Source organism: Chamaea fasciata, unplaced genomic scaffold (assembly GCF_029207755.1).
Source record: "Chamaea fasciata isolate MVZ Bird 193981 ecotype frontalis unplaced genomic scaffold, bChaFas1.0.hap1 SCAF_4, whole genome shotgun sequence".
NCBI lineage: Eukaryota > Metazoa > Chordata > Aves > Passeriformes > Sylviidae > Chamaea > Chamaea fasciata.
The window spans coordinates 30,659,817-30,681,287 of NW_027094089.1; the positions used below are offsets into that span (position 1 = coordinate 30,659,817).

General features: G+C 37.2%; 2 protein-coding genes across 2 annotated transcripts in view; one reads left to right on the plus strand and one right to left on the minus strand.

Annotated features, from left to right (window-relative positions):
- Window positions 1–508: 508 nt before the first annotated feature.
- Window positions 509–9,221, minus strand: SREK1IP1 (SREK1 interacting protein 1). Its single transcript, XM_066181207.1, has 5 exons — window positions 9,147–9,221; window positions 6,668–6,715; window positions 4,954–5,094; window positions 2,845–2,923; window positions 509–1,313 (listed from the first exon to the last, which is right to left on the minus strand). The coding sequence occupies exons 1-5, from the start codon at window positions 9,157–9,159 to the stop codon at window positions 1,130–1,132; spliced, it is 465 nt and encodes a 154-aa protein (XP_066037304.1). The 5' UTR covers window positions 9,160–9,221; the 3' UTR covers window positions 509–1,129.
- Window positions 9,222–9,441: 220 nt separating this feature from the next.
- The window catches only part of CWC27 (CWC27 spliceosome associated cyclophilin), a 98,917-nt gene continuing 86,887 nt past the window's right edge, over window positions 9,442–21,471 (plus strand). Inside the window, exons 1-9 of the mRNA XM_066181205.1 lie at window positions 9,442–9,586; window positions 10,302–10,398; window positions 11,955–12,067; window positions 13,331–13,474; window positions 14,225–14,323; window positions 14,482–14,588; window positions 15,556–15,625; window positions 18,115–18,194; window positions 20,436–20,469. Of these exons, the coding sequence (XP_066037302.1) occupies window positions 9,545–9,586; window positions 10,302–10,398; window positions 11,955–12,067; window positions 13,331–13,474; window positions 14,225–14,323; window positions 14,482–14,588; window positions 15,556–15,625; window positions 18,115–18,194; window positions 20,436–20,469 (786 nt within the window). The 5' untranslated portion in view covers window positions 9,442–9,544. The remainder of the gene's footprint in view (window positions 9,587–10,301; window positions 10,399–11,954; window positions 12,068–13,330; window positions 13,475–14,224; window positions 14,324–14,481; window positions 14,589–15,555; window positions 15,626–18,114; window positions 18,195–20,435; window positions 20,470–21,471) is intronic.

Here is a 21,471-nt window from a genome sequence, read left to right on the forward strand (position 1 = left end):
ACACCCAAGTACCTGCTTTTGTTTCCTGGTGCCTATTGAGAGAACCTGATTTGCATTTCAGAGTTCATTGTAAGGCATATGGAGGTTGTTGACTATCCATTACTCCATGCACTTGGCATGCCCATCCCACATACTAGTCACATGCTTTATTCTTGTCTTCTCTCTGGAAATAGGCATTTCACTCTGTAGCTGAGATAAGCTGACAGGGAATGGGACTCGTTTGTACTGGCATCACCTTTGTATTGCAAGAGCTTTGGAGCCTGTAGGGTAGCAGGGATACAATCACTATTTGGGGCCCGTAGGACAGCAGCAGTTATGCTAGGGTTAGCCTTCAAAAGTGTGATAAATGCAAACTGAAACTAATAACAATTGATAGGAATGAAGAAATAGCTAAAGTTTAATACTAGCAGTCTTGTTTTCATATACAAACCTTTACATCTATGTCAAAGATGACATGGCCATAACCACAAAAGAACAAAACCTATGAAAAAAGGACTTTAAAAACTGATAGCTTTTGTTTGTTTCTGTTTATTTTCAGCTTGCTTATAGTGATCCTGCCAAAGGAATGTGTAATTATGTTTCACAGTCTATGACTAGATCAATTTTAGAAGATAATTTTGAAGGATCAATCTTTTTTAGCTTCTCATTGCTTATTCTTCCCCTCTCAGGACCTGAACACTGATTCATATTTGCACTTACTGATTAACCTATGTAAGCAGAAAATGTGTAAAACGTACATTTATTTAAAGGGTAATAGAAAATCTCACTTGAATTTCCAAATTTGATGTTACCATTCTGACATTAAACATATTTAAGTCCATACCTTTCTGCACAAAGGCTTGCAAACTGAAATTTACCACATCCTACTGTAAAGGATTACAAACACAAACACAACTGAACTAAAAGAGTGAAGAACTAGTTGCATGGTTTAGTAGTAATAAACATGAAACAGAAAAGCAGATTTTTTTTCCATAAATGGTCCATCTAGTAATTTGAAGCACGCAAATAGATCTCTCTCAAAAAAAAAAAAAAAATCCCATTTTAAACCAGCATTGCGAAGGATAAATAAACTTGCTCTGAAGGAAAATTGTCTTCTCTGCAGAAGCAAATAGAAAAATAGACCAGGATGTCAGTCACTACTTGAACTGTCTGAACTGTTAGAAGATGAACTTTTTTCCTTCCGTCTCTTTTTTTTCTCCTTTTTATGATGCTTTCCTTTCTTAGATTTATGCTTTTTCCCCTTTTCTTTTTTATGTGATTTTTGTTTTTTTGACTTTGGCTCATCCTCTTCCGCTGAACTTGATGAGGAAGATCTAGTAAAAAAATGCAGACAAATATGTAATTAAAAAAGGAAAATGACACAATAATAATTTAAGTATTTTTAAAATGTCACAAGTTCAATTTGGTGTAGAATTTGTACAGCAGCATCCACTGGAAAGCTTATGGTATCTGAGTCTGCATGTTTAATTTAAATGATGACTTTTCTAATAAGACTTTCATGCCAGAAAAGTGGTATGTTTATAATACAGATTAAAAAATAATGGAGTATGCAAGTTATGTGGGTTTTCAGTCTTTGAGAAAAGAAAGACCAAGAGTACGAGCCATCAAAAAATAAAGTATGACATCAAGGTAGAGCTTCTGCTTTTAAAATACCACATAATCAATAACAATGCTAATTAATGCCTTCAGATATATGTACCCGATGGAAAAATCTAAGTGAAACAGTTTACAAAAATTTTTTATGTTCTTGCAGCTCATACTATTGGTATCTAACCAGCAGTGATGAGTGATTATATACATAAAAGAACTATGAGAGCAATAAAAGTCATTAAATATTCATGAATACTAAAGAGGACAGTTTTTGTGCTAATGTTTACTTGATTAACTATTACTTGAATATAAAGAAAACAAACAACCAGACTGACTCTTTTCTGTTCTACTTCTTCACAAGTGTAAGGGCTGTCTTCAAAACTGGAAGTTAGGCAATGTAAATAAGGAAAAATGCAAATACAACAGGTATTAACTCCTGTTTCTTTACTTCTGAGGGACATCTTGTGGTCTCCAAATACATTTTACAGTTTATACTTTCCAGTGCAGTTCCTGGCATACTGTCTTATCAATTGTCCTAATGATGAAACATCAGTCTCACCTATAGTCTCACTTTAAGAAAAAAGCAAAAAAAACCCCAAAAAACCAAGTCTGTCCACAGGCCAGAATTCTGATTCACAATACATTGGGGCATTATGACATTTTCCTCTGAAACTGGAGTAACACTGTTCTTAGGCTTCTACATTAACAGGTACAATAAAGTTCAACACCTGTTCAGTATTACAGAGGTTTCCCTTTTGAAACCTGCAAGTTACTCAGAGCAGATGTGTGTGCCTGCAGGTGCGTGCACACATCCATACGTGCACACAAAGAACCCTACAGTGTCTGAACTTCAGAGAGCCTTCTCCATCCTGGCTAGGCTGGGGACCACCTCCACAATCCTCCTGAGTTGCTCTTTTCCCAGCACAGCTTGCCTGGATGTGGACAGTCGGGGAATTCCGCTTTCTCTGATCAGCAGACCTGCAGCTTGCTACAGCTTTCAAGACTTCGATGATCCTAACTCCATGGCAGAAATCCTGTGACTCCACCACTACTCTAAGAACCTTTACCCTACCACTATTTTACCATTACCTTGCCATTAATCAGTTCTCACATGAAAACAGAAAACTTTTTGAACAGAAGATGTACTTGCAAATAAAGTTGCATCAATAAAAGCAGTATTTCCTGAGAAAACACAAGTATATCAAAAATATTTCTAAAGCTGTGTTTTGAAATGGAAAGGCGTGTGAAGGTTACCTTTTCCTCGGTCTTTTTAATTTTGTTTTCTCTTTGCTTTTTCTTTTTTGTTTCTTTTTTTCTTCCTCTTCATTCAAATCTGTGGGTAGAAAGTTAAAGTTTACAAAACATTTGTCTGAATTAAGATCAGCATTAAAAAGCAGCTTTAATAGTAATGTCAAGTTACAAAATTCTTGTTAAAAGGCTTGCTCTTCCTTCCCCCAAATTCTGGTTAGTATAGCAATTTCAGAAATATATTGCAGTAGCAGCAGGACTTTTATACACAACTTACATTGTATTGACACTGATCTAAGCACTAAGAATGAAAGAAGGCCTGTAAAATGTAGCAAAAAGACCCTTTCCAATACGTTTACATCAGGTTTTCATATCTTTTGGTTCTTCTGTATTTTAGCAGTTTTAATATTTAACATATAATTGTCCAAGTCTGAAAACTAGAACAAATAAAAAAAAATAATATTCTGTTAAGCTTCCCTGAGTTACTTTCACACATCCCTATTTCATGCTTCACAAACAGCAATGCTGTAAGTGAGACACATTTGAGTTAATTGTCAGTGTGCTGCCTACAGAGACTGGCAGAAGAGTCACCCCTCATCTGGTCTGTATGCCTCCTGCCCTAATGCTCTACAGGGTGGTATAGCAACTTCACATTTCACTGAAAAACAATGTTTTTATGACACAGATGAAATTTCTGACATTAGATTTTCCCATACCAGTTCAAAAAGTACTTTTGAACTCTCCAAAATGCAAATCCACCACATAAATACACATTCAGCTACCAGGAAAACACTGGCTTTACAATTTATCCTTAAAAAAGAGAGCCAATTTTGAGTATTTCATCTTATTCCTATGACCCTTTCCATAAAATCTGAATGCTGGTGTAGTTATTCCTTTGCTACCACAAATATGAATTATTGGTCTGTGTGTTATGGAGTGGAACTTGAAAGAATTTAGTACAACATAAAAGAGCAAATTAACTTTGAAGCAATCAAAAAACATGAATTAGAATGTGTGAACAAACAGTATTTTTTAAAGAAAATTGTGCAAAATCTTGAGAAGATGAGAAAATGGCAAAATTCTTCCTGGATAAGTGACAGATACACATCTCCTTACAATATACGCAGTAGCCACAATTTGTGAAAAAGATATATAATAAACTGGAATATTAGAAGACCGAGTAAACAGCTGTTTTTCCTGCAGATATCCATCTTCAATCAGCTTAGGACTGAAAAACCCCAACCTCTACATTGAAAAACATACAATAAGTGGTTAAGTATTTTTTCCGAAGAGACTTGTTCCAAGAACGTACCATTGCAGTACCAACTCAGCACTCTTGATAAACAGCCCATCCATTTATTTTGAAGTGTACAGCTAACTAAAGGGTTCTATCTATCCCTTTTCCTTTCTAAATAGCATCTTCTGTAGGAACTAAACGTCAGAGCATATGAGAGCAACAGAATAAAACATAATGAAACACAGAAGGGCAGAGGAGAAGAATGTTCATTCATTTAAAACACACTGTGGTGGAACAAACTCCCCTTCTTACTTACATGAACAAGCTCTTTGGAGTCCAAATTCAAATGAACTCAAGTATCTGATAAACAATTCATCTATTCTCACTCTGACAATGAGCTGATACTCAGACCTTCCAAATACAGAACAATACTTCTCCAAATGTGAATGACTGAATTCCAATTTACTAGCTGTTTCAGTCAAAATCCTACTTAGAAACCAGAGAGAAATTCAGATGTCATATTTCTCATTAGTTAGAAGATGTTTAAAGTACATGTCGTAATCAAAAGATTAACTCAGAACATCCATGACATTTTCTTCTAAGCAGCTTTTTAGTAAAAGATCACTTAATCTCTTGTATTTAGGAGCTCCTTTCGAGATGTTCCAAACAAGAACATTAATAACTTCCTATAGAAGGAATTAATCATAAAACTGAAAGAGTGTAGGTGCTATCAAATCTCTGAAGTCTGAACACATAAAATAAAAGACCTATTTTTAAATCAAAGGCTAAAAGAACTAAAAGCAGTTATCAAAAAGGATAAAATGAGAGTCCCTGCATGCCAGAAGACTATTATCCAAAACTCACAAAAAACACCTTACTCTTTTTTTCACGCATGGCTTGTAATCTCTGTAGCTCCTCTTCCTCGCTGTCTTCACTGCTAGTGCTGCTAACATCTAAAACAATATCCCTTTGTGGATCTACTCGGAGGAAGTTTCGACATTCAAATGTCAGATGACCAGCTGAACAAAATAAATGTACAGAAAGAAAAATGGCAATTTACCAAAAAACATCAAAAACTAAACAACATTGATTTTTGTATTATTCAGTTCTGAGAAAGGAAAGGAAAAAAGGTAGGCTGTGATCTGTGAAAGGGGCAGGAGAAAGCTTCCTTTGAAAAAGTCTCGAAGAACTTTGATAGGTTATGCAATGCTCTTCCATTAAATAGTGCTTTATGGCCTCTCCTATTTTGCTAATTTGAAGATTTGTTTCAACTTTAGTTTCTGTTTTCTAATGGTCTTAGATACTTTCTTTAAGAAATTACCTAAAAACATAGCGTAAAATATTTTAAAAACTACAGTAAGTGTTGCATTGCTTAACTCCCTCTAGTGAAATTGTAGAATCCTATTTGCTTATGAGACATAATCTTTAACAACCAGCACTTAATACTGACTAAACTACTGCCTGACCAGTATTTTTAGTTTTCTAGGTTACATCTTGATAATCATGACTAGCCAGAAACCTTGTCTTGAATACACTCATTGAAATAATAAAGTGAATTTTTTAAAAAATGAAGATATGGTTTGGAAGACACAGTAATTCAAGCAGTAATTGAAACAAGCTAATATTGTTAGTAAGGATGATGCTAAACTACTACACCCTGAAGACAGAGATTATAGGAACATTTAAACACGAATCAGGTGATTTGACTACAAGTTTCCTTCTTTTCCAGAAAGCTTCTGATACTTGCTGCATGTAGAAACAAAGCACTAAATCTATATTTATATCCACTGCTCTTTGAAAGAACAGATACACAAAGCAATTCATTGACAAAATTTGTTGCAAAGCCTGAAGTGAAAGAATGAAGCAAGCTTTTATCCTGTTACCCAACCTAAAGCTCATGAAAACCCAAACAGCTTAACCCACTGTGCTAAAAGTTCAAGGCAACTCAGTACAAAACAGTGTCCACTCCTCCAATGTTCTAAAAATAGGAGTCAGTGATTAAAAATTTAAAATCTTCACTAAAACCTGTCTCCATTAATCAGGAAAGTAGCCACAGACATTTACAATCAGTGTATAATCCAAAGCATGACCTAAATGCCAACTGCAGAACTTGTAAGCCATAAAGGTAAGTGTTTCTGGAAATACACAATCCACAAAATCATATTTTCTTAGCATAAAAAATGATACAGATTTTAAACTATTTTTTCTGGTGAATTAGATTGGACTGAAATGCCTGCTTCTTTGAAGTAAGATTCAGAAGAAGCACAAGTGCTCATCTCAGTATATATCAAAGAAGGTGCTTTCAATTCAAAGTTTCTCAAGTAATTGCATTGAAATGTAGTATGTATGAATGTAGTAGCATAATTTTTTTTTTTGCTGAGAAACTTAGAGACATTGATAAGTGTGAGAAACCACAGAATGAACATGAACTAAATAAAAAAAAAATAATATGGTAATTTAAACTAACAAATGTCTAGGCAAGAAGGGAGAATATTTCTTTCCTTTCCCCCCCCCCTCCTCAAAAGGCAGTTCCAACCAACATCATAAGCTGAAGAAAACACCGTAACTTCATATTGCTTATTACAGACTTACGGTAGCCACACTTCTTGCATCCAGCTCTAATATTATCCTTATTTCCACCTGAAAGACAAAATTGCACCCATCAGGTGCTGTCAAAGAGAATCTCCAAATTTCTTTCAAATGTGGCTTGATAATGTCAATACACAGAGAGAAGTGATCACCCCTCATGAGTATTAAGTACACTAAAATCTCTTTAAAAAACCGCATTTCTAAGGCAACTTTTCTGTGCGGTAATCTATCAGAACACATTTGACTAGTTTAAACTGCTAAAGATCATTTAATCTTAAATAATTTACTGCCAAATCCTCATTTAATTTATTGTGACCTTTCCACTTGTTTAGTTACAGTATGAACACATTAAGAGACATCTAACATTCCAGTGATGTGTAACACACTATATAAACTCTAGCAGTTCAAGGATGTTGACAGGTATTCACTGGAAACTCTGAAGTGATTTATATTTTAATTACAAGAACTGAGTTTACAAGACCAAAATCAAAAAGACCAAACCAAACAAAAAATCACTCCTGAAAAGAGAGAAGGAAATAAAGAAGTAAAAAAAATGGTTAAATTATTATGAATCCAGACAACATAACACCAAATAGAAAGAACGCAAGAAAGCAAATGTGTAAGAAAGTGAAGACAGTAACAGAAAAGTTTGGGTTCTAAGCAGGAAGAAGGCTCTGAATAATGCAAATTTTAGATATTGAAAGTGTGTGTTTCTCCCATGTGAAACAACAGTTAAGTTAAACAGACACAGCAGGACATAGATTTGCCTCACCCCCCCAACTGATCAATCTTAATTTTAATCATTTAAGCCTTTGGTAATGAAAGTGACTACTGAATTCCCAAAATCAAAGGATGCCATTCTATCTCCCAACTGAATAGGGCAGAAAAAACCCAGCAACTTAAGTAGTCACATACTATCAGAAATGGAGTACATTGGCCCCATTAATTTAAACTATGATTTATTGAAACAACCACCGTCTTTAGCAAATTCTACCCAAAATAACAGAAACCTTCAAACGACAAGTTGAAAAAAACTACCTTGGAAACTTGGACAGCTCAGGTGTACAATACTCAGGCATACACCCAGTACTCAAGGAGTATTGGAAAGCCAAGGAACAAGGATCCATACATTCCATTATACAGGTGATTTTCTGCAGATCCCAAAGCCTTAGTATTATATATCCCCTTCAATGTCAGCAGTGTTCAGGGACCTGTTTTGTGACTATCTTTTCAGAACACCCATGAGAGGTAAGGAGGTAGGGAAAGAGTCACAAAATAAAAATGAAAAGCATCCCTGTATCTTGCAGTGTCACATCAGAGAAACACTCAAACGAGCATTTATTTGCTTGTACATTGCTCTTTGGGATTAGAAAACAAGATCACCCATGCCACTCACTTTGTCTCAACACTCTGAAACACAGAGTCAACCTCAGCCCCACAGCATAGCTGAGCCATAGGTAAAGAAAGATTTGGTATTCCACCTAAGGGAGGTCAGCACAGTCATGTAGACACCACAGAAATCTCCTGTGTAAGTCAGAATCTTCCCAAGAGACACCCAGCAGATGACAAGAATGTAAATACTGTCATCGAAAAATCCCACCAAATTCCTAGGACTGAAATTTTATTATTGTTTTTGGCTTTTAATAATAATGCTAGAGGCAAGGGGTTAGACTAGATGAAATTTTAGATGACAAAACCGAATTGCAAGAAGTTTCCTTTCTCACTCCTTCATTTTAATTCTCAAGACAATTAACAAGTGGCACAGAACTGAGGACTTCATTCATTCAGTGGAGCATAAGACTGAAAAGAAAAGCTTTGGAAACCTTGGAATGCAAACACGTCTCCCTCAAAAAACTCATTCTGGAATGGGAACAAGCTTATGAAGGCCTTCTGTTCAGCAGAGCAGCAGCTCACCAGGGCTCCGGCCTGTGCAGCTGCCCTCGAACCCAACCCTCCCCGTTTCTCAGGACAGGCAGACACTACGAACCAACAGCGATAGTGCTCGGCCAGCGCAGACCTGAACGCCCTGCAAACCGCGCAGGTGCTTCTGCCCGCCCTGTCTCACAGGAGAAATCCTCCGGGACTGGGGCACGAGCGTTAGCCCAGGACGAGAGTGCAGGAGGCCTGACAAGCGCCGCTCCTGAGCTCCGACCTCAGAGAAGGAGGCAACGGGAACGCGGCGCTGGGTCGCCCAGAAGCTCGGGAAGAGGCCCCGCAGCCCCGAGAGGATGCGCCCGCAGCGCCCCAGCCCTGACCCTGCCCAGCGTGGCCCCGGCCCCGGCCCCATCCCCATCTCCCTGCCGCGGCCCCCGGCAGCGCGGACCACCCCCTCCCGCACGCTTCCCAGCGCCGCGCACGGCCCCGCGCCCTGCCCGCGCAACTGTCCGCGCTAGCCCCGCCGCTCGTTCCGTGCCCAGGCTGCCGGGCCGGAGCCCGCCGGCGCTGCCGCCGCCCGCCGCGGTCCCGGGCCGGAGCCCCTCACCCGGCAGCGCCATCCCGCCGCTCTCTCCGCACCGGAACCCTCTCCCCGCCGGAAGGCTTTGCTCGGCGCACTCCCGAACCGTACCACTCCCAAGAAAGGCAGGGGGCCTCAGCACTCCTAGTGTGGGACACGTGGTGGGGGACCACAGATGTGTGGAGAAGCCTGCGAATCGTTTCCAAGACATGTTCTTTCCCAGCGAATCTCGGAGAGACTGCGGCCGAGGACTCGTTCCTTCGTCATTTCTCCCGGCTTGTGCAACTTCATCCCCCCTTCCCTGGGCTGCGTAGAGGCGCCCAAGATGGCGGGTGGCTGGGGGTGGTAGGAAGTATCGGAGGTGACGCGGAGTCCGGCGGCGGCTGCTGGGGAGAGTTTGGCGGGCCCGCTATCCTTTCCCCAACATGAGCAACATCTACATCCAGGAGCCGCCCACCAACGGGAAGGTGAGACTGCCAGGGTGAAATCCTGGAGACGTTGTGTGTTGGAGGGTTATGGGGGGACTGGTGAGAGGAACACGAACTTGGGGGGTGGTGGTGTTCGTGATGATGATGATGGTGGTGGTGGTGATGATGATGCTTGGGGGTGGATCGGGACCTCGTTGTTACTGTGGTGGACTGGTTTGGTTAAAGTTACTTCTTTGTCGCTGCCAGAGTCAAAGCACGAGGCGTGATGTCCGAAGACGTAACACCGAGCAGTCCTCGGAGCGTTTAATTTAATTTCCTCTATTCCTGATTATATTCTACGTCCTTAATCTTGTTATGATCTCTCACTGTATGTAATGATGTTCCTTCTAAGAGCGATGCCTCTGGATATTTTTGGCTTCCCCCCCCCCCCCCCCACGTTGTTTCGTTATGGAAATGATAAAGCGTGTCTAAGTTTCTATAAAGTATCAGCCACGTTATGTTATGGTATGGTATGTTATGTTAGCTATATTATACATTTTTATTATTCATCTTTATTATACATGTTGATTCAGAGCTGTATATCAAGTTCTGGAAATGTTAGTTAGAACTAACAGTAGCTACCCAACACATTTAAATGTATACCACTCTTACAAATATAACAAATTCCAATTTTTTTGGGGGGGGGGCAGTTAATTCTTTGATCAGTGGCTAAGTTACAATAAAACTGAGGCTACGTTTATCTGTATGTTTATAGGTTTTGCTGAGAACTACAGCAGGAGAAATAGATATAGAATTGTGGTCGAAAGAAGCACCAAAAGCATGCAGAAATTTCATCCAGCTATGTATGGAAGGTAATAACTGAATGGGATGGGAGTTGTTGAAATTAATTCTTATGGGATCTTTGTGCTCTTTCTGTAAAATAGAGGTCATAACTTAGTATGTCATAAGTTTATTTCTGTTTAGAAATTATTAGTTGACACTCAGACAATGTTTTTCAAGGTTACCAAGGAAGCTGGTGGAGAAAAAATAGTAAAAATTTTGGATGGTTTTCTCAAATTAAGCAGATGACATAGTACTGAAACATTGTCTTTCAGAGTCTTGAGAAGGTTTACTTTCAGCAAATGTCTACAAAGTATAACAACTTCAGTGTGTGTATGAAATGACAATGATGCTATATTGGACATTCTCCAAAATTCTCATTTCTGCATCACAATGAACTTATTTTATCAGATTTTTTTTACTTATTTTATCAGATCCCATTTATTTTTTTTTCCTGAGTGCTCCTAATGTTTCAGTTGCTGTATTTTTTTGTTGGTGGAAGCTCTCTAAAACTTTCCACTGAAGTAGTGGGTACCAGAATGAAAAGCTCCCTACTGAGAAAACTAACAAAAATCTATGAAAGACATGATGCCTTTATATGTTTTCTAACTAGTGCTATTCTCCCATTTAAACATTTATAGAATTGTTGAAAGTTCTTTTAGCCTTCAACTGGTGACAAAAATAGCAGTCTAGGCTTTGTGCCTCTAGCACAAATCCAGTCTGTTTTGTGTTCTTTTGCCTAATGTTGAGACTTTTTGCAATGGTGAAGGAATTTCTTAGCCCATGATAAAGGTTCACGTAAACTCAATGGGCTTTATTTACTTTCTGATTTTTTTTAACTGCTGCATAGCATCTTATGCTTTGTATAATACATTTAAGTATTTATCATTAATATCCCAGCATATAACCATATATGACTGTCTAGTTATGCTGCAACATTTGCATACCCTACTTAGTCTTCCAGCATGCTGCAGATTTATTATTATTATATCAACCAGAGGTTTGGTTCAGGTAAAGTTATGTTTTCATTCCTTTTGTTTTCTTATGGTCTTGTAACCTCTATCAGATAGATAAAAGAAGATAGCTTAGGGAGCAAAACGTACCACATATTTCATTGTGTAAAAATTACCAGTTTAGGTACAGTATAGGTGATGAAAGGTGTTCTATGCTGAAAGTGTAAATCAGATCTGTATATGGATATTGCTAATGTTGTATCTGAGATCTCATCCAGGATAAAGCACAGTATTTCTAGTTCTCCTTTTAAATTGCTGTATTGTGGTACTGTCATTCCAGTAATAAAACTTAGAAGCTGAAAAGACTGTAGCTCATCAAGGTCATCTTGTCAGTGATGGGCAGGATTTTTTGTAAAAGAAACATGTGACACCACAGGGTGTGATTTCATAAGACTGTGGAGAACAGAAGGGAACCAAATAGAGGCCAACAGTAGAATCTAGTTACGGTATTTGCTTCCTGGAAGTCCTGTGTCTGGACATCACTGCATGATCCATATAAAAGTTAGGGTTTGAGGCCACTTGCATGTATTTAATATCTTATTTTTTCCCTTTTTTTTTTTTTTTTTCTTTTTTAGAGTATTACAATAACACAATATTTCACAGAGTAGTGCCTGGCTTTATTGTGCAAGGGGGTGACCCCACTGGTACTGGGTCAGGAGGAGAATCAGTGTATGGAGCTCCTTTCAAGGTGTGTATCTATATCTTACACGTAATTTGTTATTCTCTATCCATTGGTCTTCCTACCAAGTTCTGAAAAATCAAGTCTTATGTGAAGTGCATGCATGGGCAGTAGCTGCCTCTTCATGTGCTGCTTCAGTACGTTTGAATATGGCCTTTTAAACTGAGAGCTCTTAGATCTAGCTACATTATAATGACAAACCTGGGGGCTCAGATCCTGAGTGAAGCTACGCACAGGCTCAGCAGCTGTGTTCTGTTCTGCCTGGCTCTTTTATTTCAGGTGGGGCAGGCACCTTGAATTTGTGACTGAAGCGGCAAAGCCTGTTTCTGGGCCTTCCATCTTCTTGCTGCTGGACTTCTACATCTAGCACAAACCTGAAGTTTGTGGGAGGGGTTGATACCTGAGCAGAGAACAAAACAAAAATTACCAATATTGTAGTAGAATTGCTTCTTCAAAGTAGTGGTATCTCAGCATTACAGTGTTTAGCATCATGGTATTACAGTGGTGTTCATCACTTTCCCCTTGCTTTGAAAGGAGTCCTATTTTGTCTTCGTAAATCCAGAAAATGCTCTTGCTATGGATTTTTGCATTACTATACTATTACAACCTGTTAATGTGCTTTCAGTAACTTTACGTGAATTAGGATTTAAATGAATTTTTCACATAAATACAGTGATTGTCAAGAATAGTATTTTTGCAAGAAGTGTCTGAAATGCCATTACTTTTTAAAATGTTTTTTATTTTCTTAATATTGGGGGGATAACATGCAAATAAAAATAATATTTGATTTTTAGGCAATGACTGGAAAAAGATAAAATTAACAAGACAGAACTTAGAATCTTTTTAATTAGCAATGTGTCTTTCTGTTATTGATATTTCAGTTTCTAATTTTTTGTTTCATGTTTGTTCGTTGTGTGTTTATGGTTTCTTGTGACGGTTGTTTGCATCGTTATAGGCACTAGGGATCAGAAATACTGACTAAAAATAATTTTTGCTGCTCTGAGTAGGAGCTTGTAAGTATAATTCTGGCATGGAGTTTCTTGGATTATTATCCAAGGTTATATTATTTTCTTGGGTTATTAATCCAAATACTTGGATTATTAATGTCTGAATTCAAAAGAAAATTAGCAGCCTTTTTTTTCTGCATGTGCATGTTGATGTAAATAATATCACTCCTATCTCCTGTCACGCTGCAGCTAAAGGAGTGATAAAATAGTTTTTTACTGAATTTTTATACTGAAGTTGTTCTCTTTTCTGTCCTGCTTTTCCCAGGATGAGTTCCACTCACGACTGCGCTTTAATCGAAGAGGACTTGTTGCTATGGCAAATGCTGGGCCTCATGATAACGGGAGTCAGTTTTTCTTCACATTGGGTCGTGCAGATGAACTTAACAACAAGCACACAATCTTTGGAAAGGTCTGTTACATGAATTGGATTCCCAGCTTAAGTCTGACAGTAGCTGCTAGAAGTTTCTCTGAAGGCCAGTTTAGTATTGTTCGCTGCTCTGTGGATTTGAAATTTATTTCAATGCTTTCCAGGCTCTCTCCATTCACTTTGTTTCTTATATCTGGTGGCAATGTTTCTGTGCATTGTTCCTGTTATTATCTGTTTTGCTGTTGTTATTCTTCTAAATTGTATTTTCGTGTTGTGCTGTCATTAAATAATCTTACTAGTATTATTATGGCTCTGTTATTAGTCAGTCCATCTAATACTAATGACATGTTAGAAAATTCTGTTTAGAATTAATTGGATTCTAATTACCCAAGAAGGATCAGGAAGATGAAAAACATGAGATGAATTTACCACTCTCGTGATTTATGTAAAAGAAAATAAAGCAAACGTTTTTCTTATTTCTGTTTTTTTTTGTTTACCTGTTCCATAGCTCACAGTAAGACTTTAACATCTTCCTCTGATTCATTCTCAAAACTACCTGTTTTTATTTATTCTACCTGGTTTATTTATTCCTTTAACTTTTGCCACTGAATTTAAAAACCAAAAATTTTGTACATAGTACTTGCTGTATTTTAGAAGTCTTGCATGCTTACAATATTTGCTTTATCACTTGTACTTTCAAAACTTTATACGTAATAATTGCCTTGTATTTTGCAGAATAAATAAACAAATTACAGTCAAGAACCTTCAAACTTTTCTTTGTACATTTGCCAGGTTACAGGGGATACGATATATAACATGTTGCGCCTGGCTGAAGTAGAAGTTGACAAGGAAGAGAGACCTCTCAGTCCACACAAAATAAGAAGTAGTGAGGTGAGTGTTCTGTTTTGGAATGTGACATTTAAAAATTCTTTTTTGTGTAATGTTCAAGCAAATTCGGCTTGTCTTTTTGTGTATTGTTTTAAAATACTGAATCACTTAATTCCAAAATATTTACTGAAGATGTGTCTAAAATATGGTTTTCTTAACAGGTTTTGTTTAATCCTTTTGATGACATTGTCCCAAGACCAAACAGAAAACTGAAGAAGGACAAACCAGAAGAAGAAACTAATAAAAAGTCCAAAGTAAAAGGCACAAAGTAAATATATGTAACATAAATGGTGTTTAATTTTCTTACACCTTTAATTTGTAGATTGGCAGGTTTTTATTTCCATTTCTGCCTTGGAAGCACTTCCTTGTTTCCATGGAGGATCATGCAAATCTAATGCCTCTGGCTGAAATGTTACTGTGCATTTGCTGAGTTGTAACTGTTTAGTGCATAATTTGTATAGTTTGTTGAGAATAATCAAAGGTAGTTTATCTTTCTTGTATGCCGCAATGTGCACTCATCTGACTGAGATGACACTGCAATTAAAACCCAGTGGTATGTTTGGGTTTTTTTGGACTTACTTTATCAGATACCATTTCTCCCCCACTGACGTACTTACTTAGCAAGAGGCAAGCATTTTGACATGGGAAATTTTAGTTTCTGTGAATGGAAATTCACAGTCACAAACACGCAGTGAAAAGTAATAGAAACACTAAAGTGGACATACTGTGAGTTCTGCTGCATAAAAATAGAACATGTTGCAACTCACCGGTTCCAACAGTGTGAACAATTAGGTCTTGATAAAGAAACTAGAGATCATAATTTCTTTTAATGGCATTCTGTGAATGTGTACACATTTGATTTCTGAGCCATCATATCTGGAAAATCTTGTGTCTTGAATGCCTCTTTGTAGAGAAAAAAAATGCAACGGAATTGTCAGCATTCAAGAATCTGAGAAAGTTAGTCAAGACAGGATTTCTTAAATTGTGTCTTAACTGATGCTTGGCTATCCTTGTTTTATCTCAGGAGCAGAATACAACATGTTTTCTAAATATTTGTGATTTATTGCAAAGCAAAATGCAGTAGTTGTTTGAAATTGATACCTTTATTAGTACAAAAGATTTTTAAAAATTCATGTATAACATGAATGTAATATATTTAAAGTTAATGGAATGTTACTAATGTTACTAAGACAGTATTTAAAATTTTGCTAGAAATTTATTTTTTTCTCTTAAAGAAACTTTAACCTGCTTTCCTTTGGGGAAGAAGCTGAAGAAGAAGAGGAGGAAATCAGTAGAGTTAGTCAGGTATTTTACCAAATTGTCCTTAATTTTCTTTTCAGCCTATTTACTTTTTCTGCATATTTGTGAAAAGCTTTAAAGTTTTTAGTCTTCTTCTTACATTTGCATTTTGAACAGTAATAGTAGCAGTTGCATCAGCTTTTAGGATTCTGCTGTTGCAGTATTTTGCAAATACAGAGGTTTTTAGCTTTCTTGATTTTTAAGGTGCCTTCAGTTACTGCATGGAATTTTTACATTTCTATGAAAAAAAGTTTAATAGTATAAACCTATGTCTGCTGTTTTAAAGTCATGGAAGCAATAGGTACTTTATTCTTTTTCAAGTCCTTTATTTATGAGTATGATTATATGGTAAAATACTTGAATTCTGAACATCATCTTATGCATTTCCAGTGCATGTATTGCTCCTTTTTCTTACGTATATCCATCCGTGAGCAAAATTAAGTGTGGTTATTGTGGAGAAAGTAGTCCATTATTGTAATTTAATTGTGCACTACAGTGAAATGTTCACATTCACAGAACCAGGACTGCACAGATAATCTTTGATCTAACATTTCCTTCTCTGACTTAAATAAGGTTAGTTTAAAAATTTCCTAAATAAATTGCTGATTTCATTTCTACTGCTGAAAGTTGTTTTACTAGACTGCTAGACTTTCTACAGTACCTCTCTGCTTCAGCTGGTGGTCAGACTACACAGTCCTGCATCCTGGACCACATAAGTGAAAAAACAGTCGTTAGTCCTCAGAAGGTAGCTAAAATACAAAAGGAAAGCAGTGAATAATGATGGACAATATTATAGTGGGATGATAGCAGTCAGAATGAAAATAGAGATTTATTACAATATCTGCTATAACTATTTTTCTTGCTTTTTTTCAACTTAGCAGTGAGATAAACTTTACTTGTTTACCTTAATATGCTTATCTGCTGTTTTGTTCTTGCTGTATATCTGGCCTGTAATAATACTGTGTTTAACTCAGTTGCTTGGACTTTATTTCTTTTCGTGCCAAATGCTTGTTCTCAGTTTTAAATTATCTAAATAGAATGCCTCTTTCAGGATAAGCCTTGTTTTAGTGTTTTCATGCTCTCTTCCAACTCAGCCTCAAAATCTCATCTGCCTATTTGTCCTGATTAAATTCTGGACTGGCTGTAGCTAGATAACCACACCAATTCTTTATGAAGAATTTATCTTCATTCTTTGTAACAAATTTTGAAACCTCACTGTTAATTCATAAGAGGTCTAGGTCAGTGTCTCTGTAGTTCTGGCCATTATCTTAATCTGATTAAGTTGAAGTCCTTGAATATCAGCACTAACTTGCATTCTCGGTTTTTGGTAAGAAAAAAGGAAGGTCAGAATTACTATTGAGATCCTTTGGCACCCAGAAACTTGGAATCCTATGAGCTTTTTTTGGTTGCTAGGTGCAGTAAGTCTTGCTTGTTTAAGAAGGGAGAGAAGCTCTGGCTAAAACGCCTCAGGGCCATGAAGGCTATTAGTGCAGTCAGGATCTGGCTATAGGGCCTCCACTGGTTGTTGATCAGTGTTTAAACTGTAGCTTTCAGTGTCCAAATTGCTTAATGTCCAAACTGCTTGTTGTCCGTACTCGTTTGGAGCACTTGTTTGGATACACAGCCCCACCACCACTCCAAACACATTACCCCTTCCTTAGTGAAGGAATTATCTTTTCATGTTGCTGAATGTGTTAGTCTTTCTTTTCTACATAATAAAAAATCGTAGTGGCATTTTAATAAGATTTTATCCATGTGTCTACTGTCTTTCCAAAAGCATTAGACAAGGTATCTGCAATGGAAACCTTCACAGTACAGTCACAATACAGACTATTCCTATAGGAGAGATTTTCAGTCTGATTTTTCTCTGAAAATAAAGTATACTTTTTTTTCAGATTAGCACATAGAATGCTTTCTAACTGCAGTCTTTCTGCCTGAAGACCTTAAGTGTTGTTAGATTTATTTGACTCCTTGTGTCTGTAGATGATTCCTGGGTGATGTATTCCAAACTGATTAATCTCAGTTTGTTAATTTCTTTTTCTCTTTTCCTAGGGATCTAATTAGAGTTCTTCCAGTAAACAAATACTGTTTTGTACATGGTGGTTCTTTCAGTTGTCATGTGTCATTTTTGGAAAGTCAGGTTCTTACCTCTTCATTCACTCAAATGTGTATGTGCTAGACCTACCATCTTTGTGATGTGTAATGATTGTACATGACTAAACAGTATATGTTTTACCCCCTTCTCTCTGTCCTTTAAAACTAAGTGCATTGCTGTTGCAAAAACAAATCTGTGGAGTCAACTTGATGTTTCTCTTTCTGGAACACTTTCTCTGTCCTTCTGTTCTTAAAAGTGTCTGTGTTTACTGGATAGGCTAAAGCTAAAAAGAAGCAAGTTATGTTTTTCTTACCATAATCCTCTTTCACGGTCTAGTCTCTTAAACACTGAAATGAATAACAACTTTTTTTCTTTTTTTTTTTTTTTTTCTTTTTAACAGATCATGAAGGGGAAAAGTAAAAGTAGTCATGATCTCCTGAAGGATGATCCACATCTAAGCTCAGTTCCTGCTGTCAAAAGGTTAATACGTGATTTCCAATTTCTAGAACAGATCTACTTTCAATATGTTATACCCAATTATATACCCATGTATACTATTTAAGAAATGTTAGTTCATCTTACTCTTCAAAAATTAAAGAGCGCCAGTGCTAGATCAGACCAAATATTTCTCTAACCCACTAAGCTGTCATCACCACTGGCCATCAGTGGATGCCCAGTAAAGAATGTAAATGTAAAGTTTATCTGAGTAGTCTCCCAGCCTCCATCAGCTTTCACCTCAGAGGACTGTCTGAGTTCAATGTGGTTCATCTATTTGGTAATCTTTAATAGAACACTCCTCAAAGTGTGTATTAAGTCTCTTGTAATATTGTTTCCATTCACACCATCCTGTCCACTACAGGAAGAAGTATCTCCCCTTTTTTTTCTGAACCTGGATGCTACTAGTGGCATTCCATAAATTCTAACTCTCATTCTGGAAGAGGCAGTGAGCAGGCAGTCCCTTTCATACCTCTCTTTACCACAATTCTTTCTTAGACTATCTCTTTCATCGCCTAAATTTTTAAAGTTACTTAAGTTTTCTTAGTGTTGAAGATATTCTTGGCTGTGATTATTCTAGAGGACTGCTTTTCCCAACCCTCTAACCCTGCTTATGCTTGAAAATATCTTTTTTTTTTTCCAAATCTAAAGAACACACAAAAAATCAGGTTAATCATAAGTCTGTATGGTTAAATAAAGTTAGTTTTTTTCTGTTTCTTTTTAGTACTTTATAAATTATGATTTAAACCACAGTTGAGTTTAAGGTGAGAAAATTCCATGAAAATACATTAACTCCAAGAATTTGCTTATCTTAGAATCCTAGACTAGTTGGTTTGGAAGGAAGCATTAAAATTTATCACATCCAACTCCCCTGCAATGAGCAGGGACATCTTCAACTAGATGAGGTTGTGCAGAGCTCCATTCAACCTGGCCTTGAATGTTTCCAGGGGTGGAGTATTTACTACCTCTCTAGGCAAACTGCTCCAGTGTCTTATCACTTGCATCATAAAAATCATTTTCCTTATGTCTAGTCTGAGTTTACCCTCTTCTGGTTTGAAACCATTACCCCTTGTTCTTTCACAACAGGCCCTGCTAGATAGTCTGTTCCCATCTTACAGACCCACGTTAAGTACAGAAAGGCTGCACGCCTTAAGACATCCCTAGAGTCCTCTCCAGGCTGAGCAACTGTGCCTTTCCCCATTGGAGAGGTGATCATCTTCATGGCTCTTCTCTGGAGTCCCTCCATCAGGTTTCTGTCTTTCCTGTGCTGGGACCCCAGAGCTGATGCAGCACTGCAGGTGGGCTCTCAGCAGAGCAGAGCAGAGGGGCAGAATCCCCTCCCTGGCCCTGCTGCCCACACTGCTCTGGATGCAGCCCAGGACACGTTTGGCTCTCTGGGCTTCAGGTGTACAATGTCATCTTTTCATCCACCAGCAGCCCCAGGTCCTCCTTGCTGGGCTGCTCTCAGTCCATTCATCCCCCTTTTGTATTGCTGTCAGCAATTGCTCTGACACAGGTGCAGCACTTTATTAAATTATTATCACTGATTGCAGCACATCTAGAATTTCTTTAATGATGTTGATAGCTTAGAGCAAACTTGAAATCCTTGAGTTTTGAGACTTCCTTAATATTCCTTGGTTCTTCTCTGGCATAACTTCTCTTTTTTAAAAGTGGGCTAAAAAGGTTCAAGTGCCTTTATTACTCGTTTGTGGTAATTAACAGTGGGTATATTAGCCTTAGTATATTCAAATAGATTTCTTTTTTAATTCACCTAACTGTAGCTGTATAACAAAATCTTGATGTTAAGCTTAAGTATCAGTAAAGTGCATCTTCCAAAATATAAACTAGTTGCAAATTCTACTAATTGAAATGAAATCCTACTAATTATTTGATAAATTAGATCAAAAACATCTCAACTGAGTTTTGGTGGTTTTAACTGTATACATTAATGTTTTGCTTGAATAGCTGAAGATATGGTTAGGATTTCTCCGTTGTATGAAAGCCCTTGTTTGTAAGCATTTCTAATTAGAAAAGATTGTGATAGTCAAATAACAGAAAATAATATGATACCTTTAAGATAAATGCAAGGATGATGTAAAGTAGTAAGTTTACTAACATTTCAAGTGGCTAACAATTTTTTTTTTTATTTAAGAAATCTTGGGTTTTAAATATTATTTTGAATCTCTAGCATTTCAAAGTAGTTACTTTTTTTTTTTCTTCTTTTAGTGAGGTGGCAGATGAAGAGAAGGATTGGAGTGAGGCAAGTATTATTTTTTTACAAATAATTCTTTGTTTTTTACTGTGTGCAGACTAGATTTGCTTTGGGGAGCAAATTTTACTTTAGAGATCTTTAAGAGCTAGCTCAAGTCAGATTTCTGGAAAAAGTGTGAAGGCTCTCTAAGCTCTGAGGTTTGGCTATTTACAGCAGGGTAGAATTAGCATACTGCCTTCTACCTTTTATAGAAACTGTTTGTATCGTATTTCAGTCATTAGATTACTTGTATAGGAGTGTGGCATATGGATTGTGTACCGCAGGGTGACAAACCATCAGAGTGGTGAAAACCCTGAAACTGCTTCTAAAAAAATAGTTAAAATCAAGTTCGTCATGAATAATTATATAATTGCAAATGGTTAAGGGTAAGTCTGCATGTGAGTTAGGGTCCTGTTTGAAAGATTTCAAGAGAGCAAAACTCAGTGAATTATTAAATTGTAGCAGTGAAATTGTATCGATGAAAACTGTCACCTCTGAAAGATGTGAAATTTGAATAGTCAAGCAGTAACATTCAGCTAAACATGGAGGCAATTTAAGTACAAGAAAATTTTCATACATGGTGCAGGTAAGCATAAGCTCATTAGCTGAAGTATGCCTCTATCTCCAACCACAGATCATGGGAGCACCCCTTTGAATTGCTGTTGAGATAAGGATGTACTATATGACTAGGACTGTAATCTCCCATTCACCTAATTGAATCCTGGGAAGTATTGTTTTCTATATCTGTCCATCATGCACAGGTATTAACTACACTGTGTGTTGACACAGCGGAAGTAAAGAAGAACAGAGTCTGTCCCATTTGTATGCCTAAAAAAAAAGCATCTTCTTAACACCCTGTTTCTTTTTTCACAAGACATAGTATGAATTCAGGCTTTTTCACTCTTCTCCTTTGTAATTCCTGCTGTGCAGGAGCATTTTAGTGTTAGAAGGGTTTGTGGAGTGCTATTTAATTAATAATACTTCAGATATTCAAATATCCCTTTCTTAAGC

Excerpts from the sequence above, each read along its gene's own strand:
- SREK1IP1 (XM_066181207.1), bottom strand. Across the intron at positions 5,095-6,667 it reads ATGCAAGAAGTGTGGCTACC|CTGGTCATCTGACATTTGAA; the intron begins GTAAGTCTGTAA and ends TATTTTGTTCAG. Across the intron at positions 1,314-2,844 it reads TTAAAAAGACCGAGGAAAAG|ATCTTCCTCATCAAGTTCAG; the intron begins GTAACCTTCACA and ends TTTTTTTACTAG.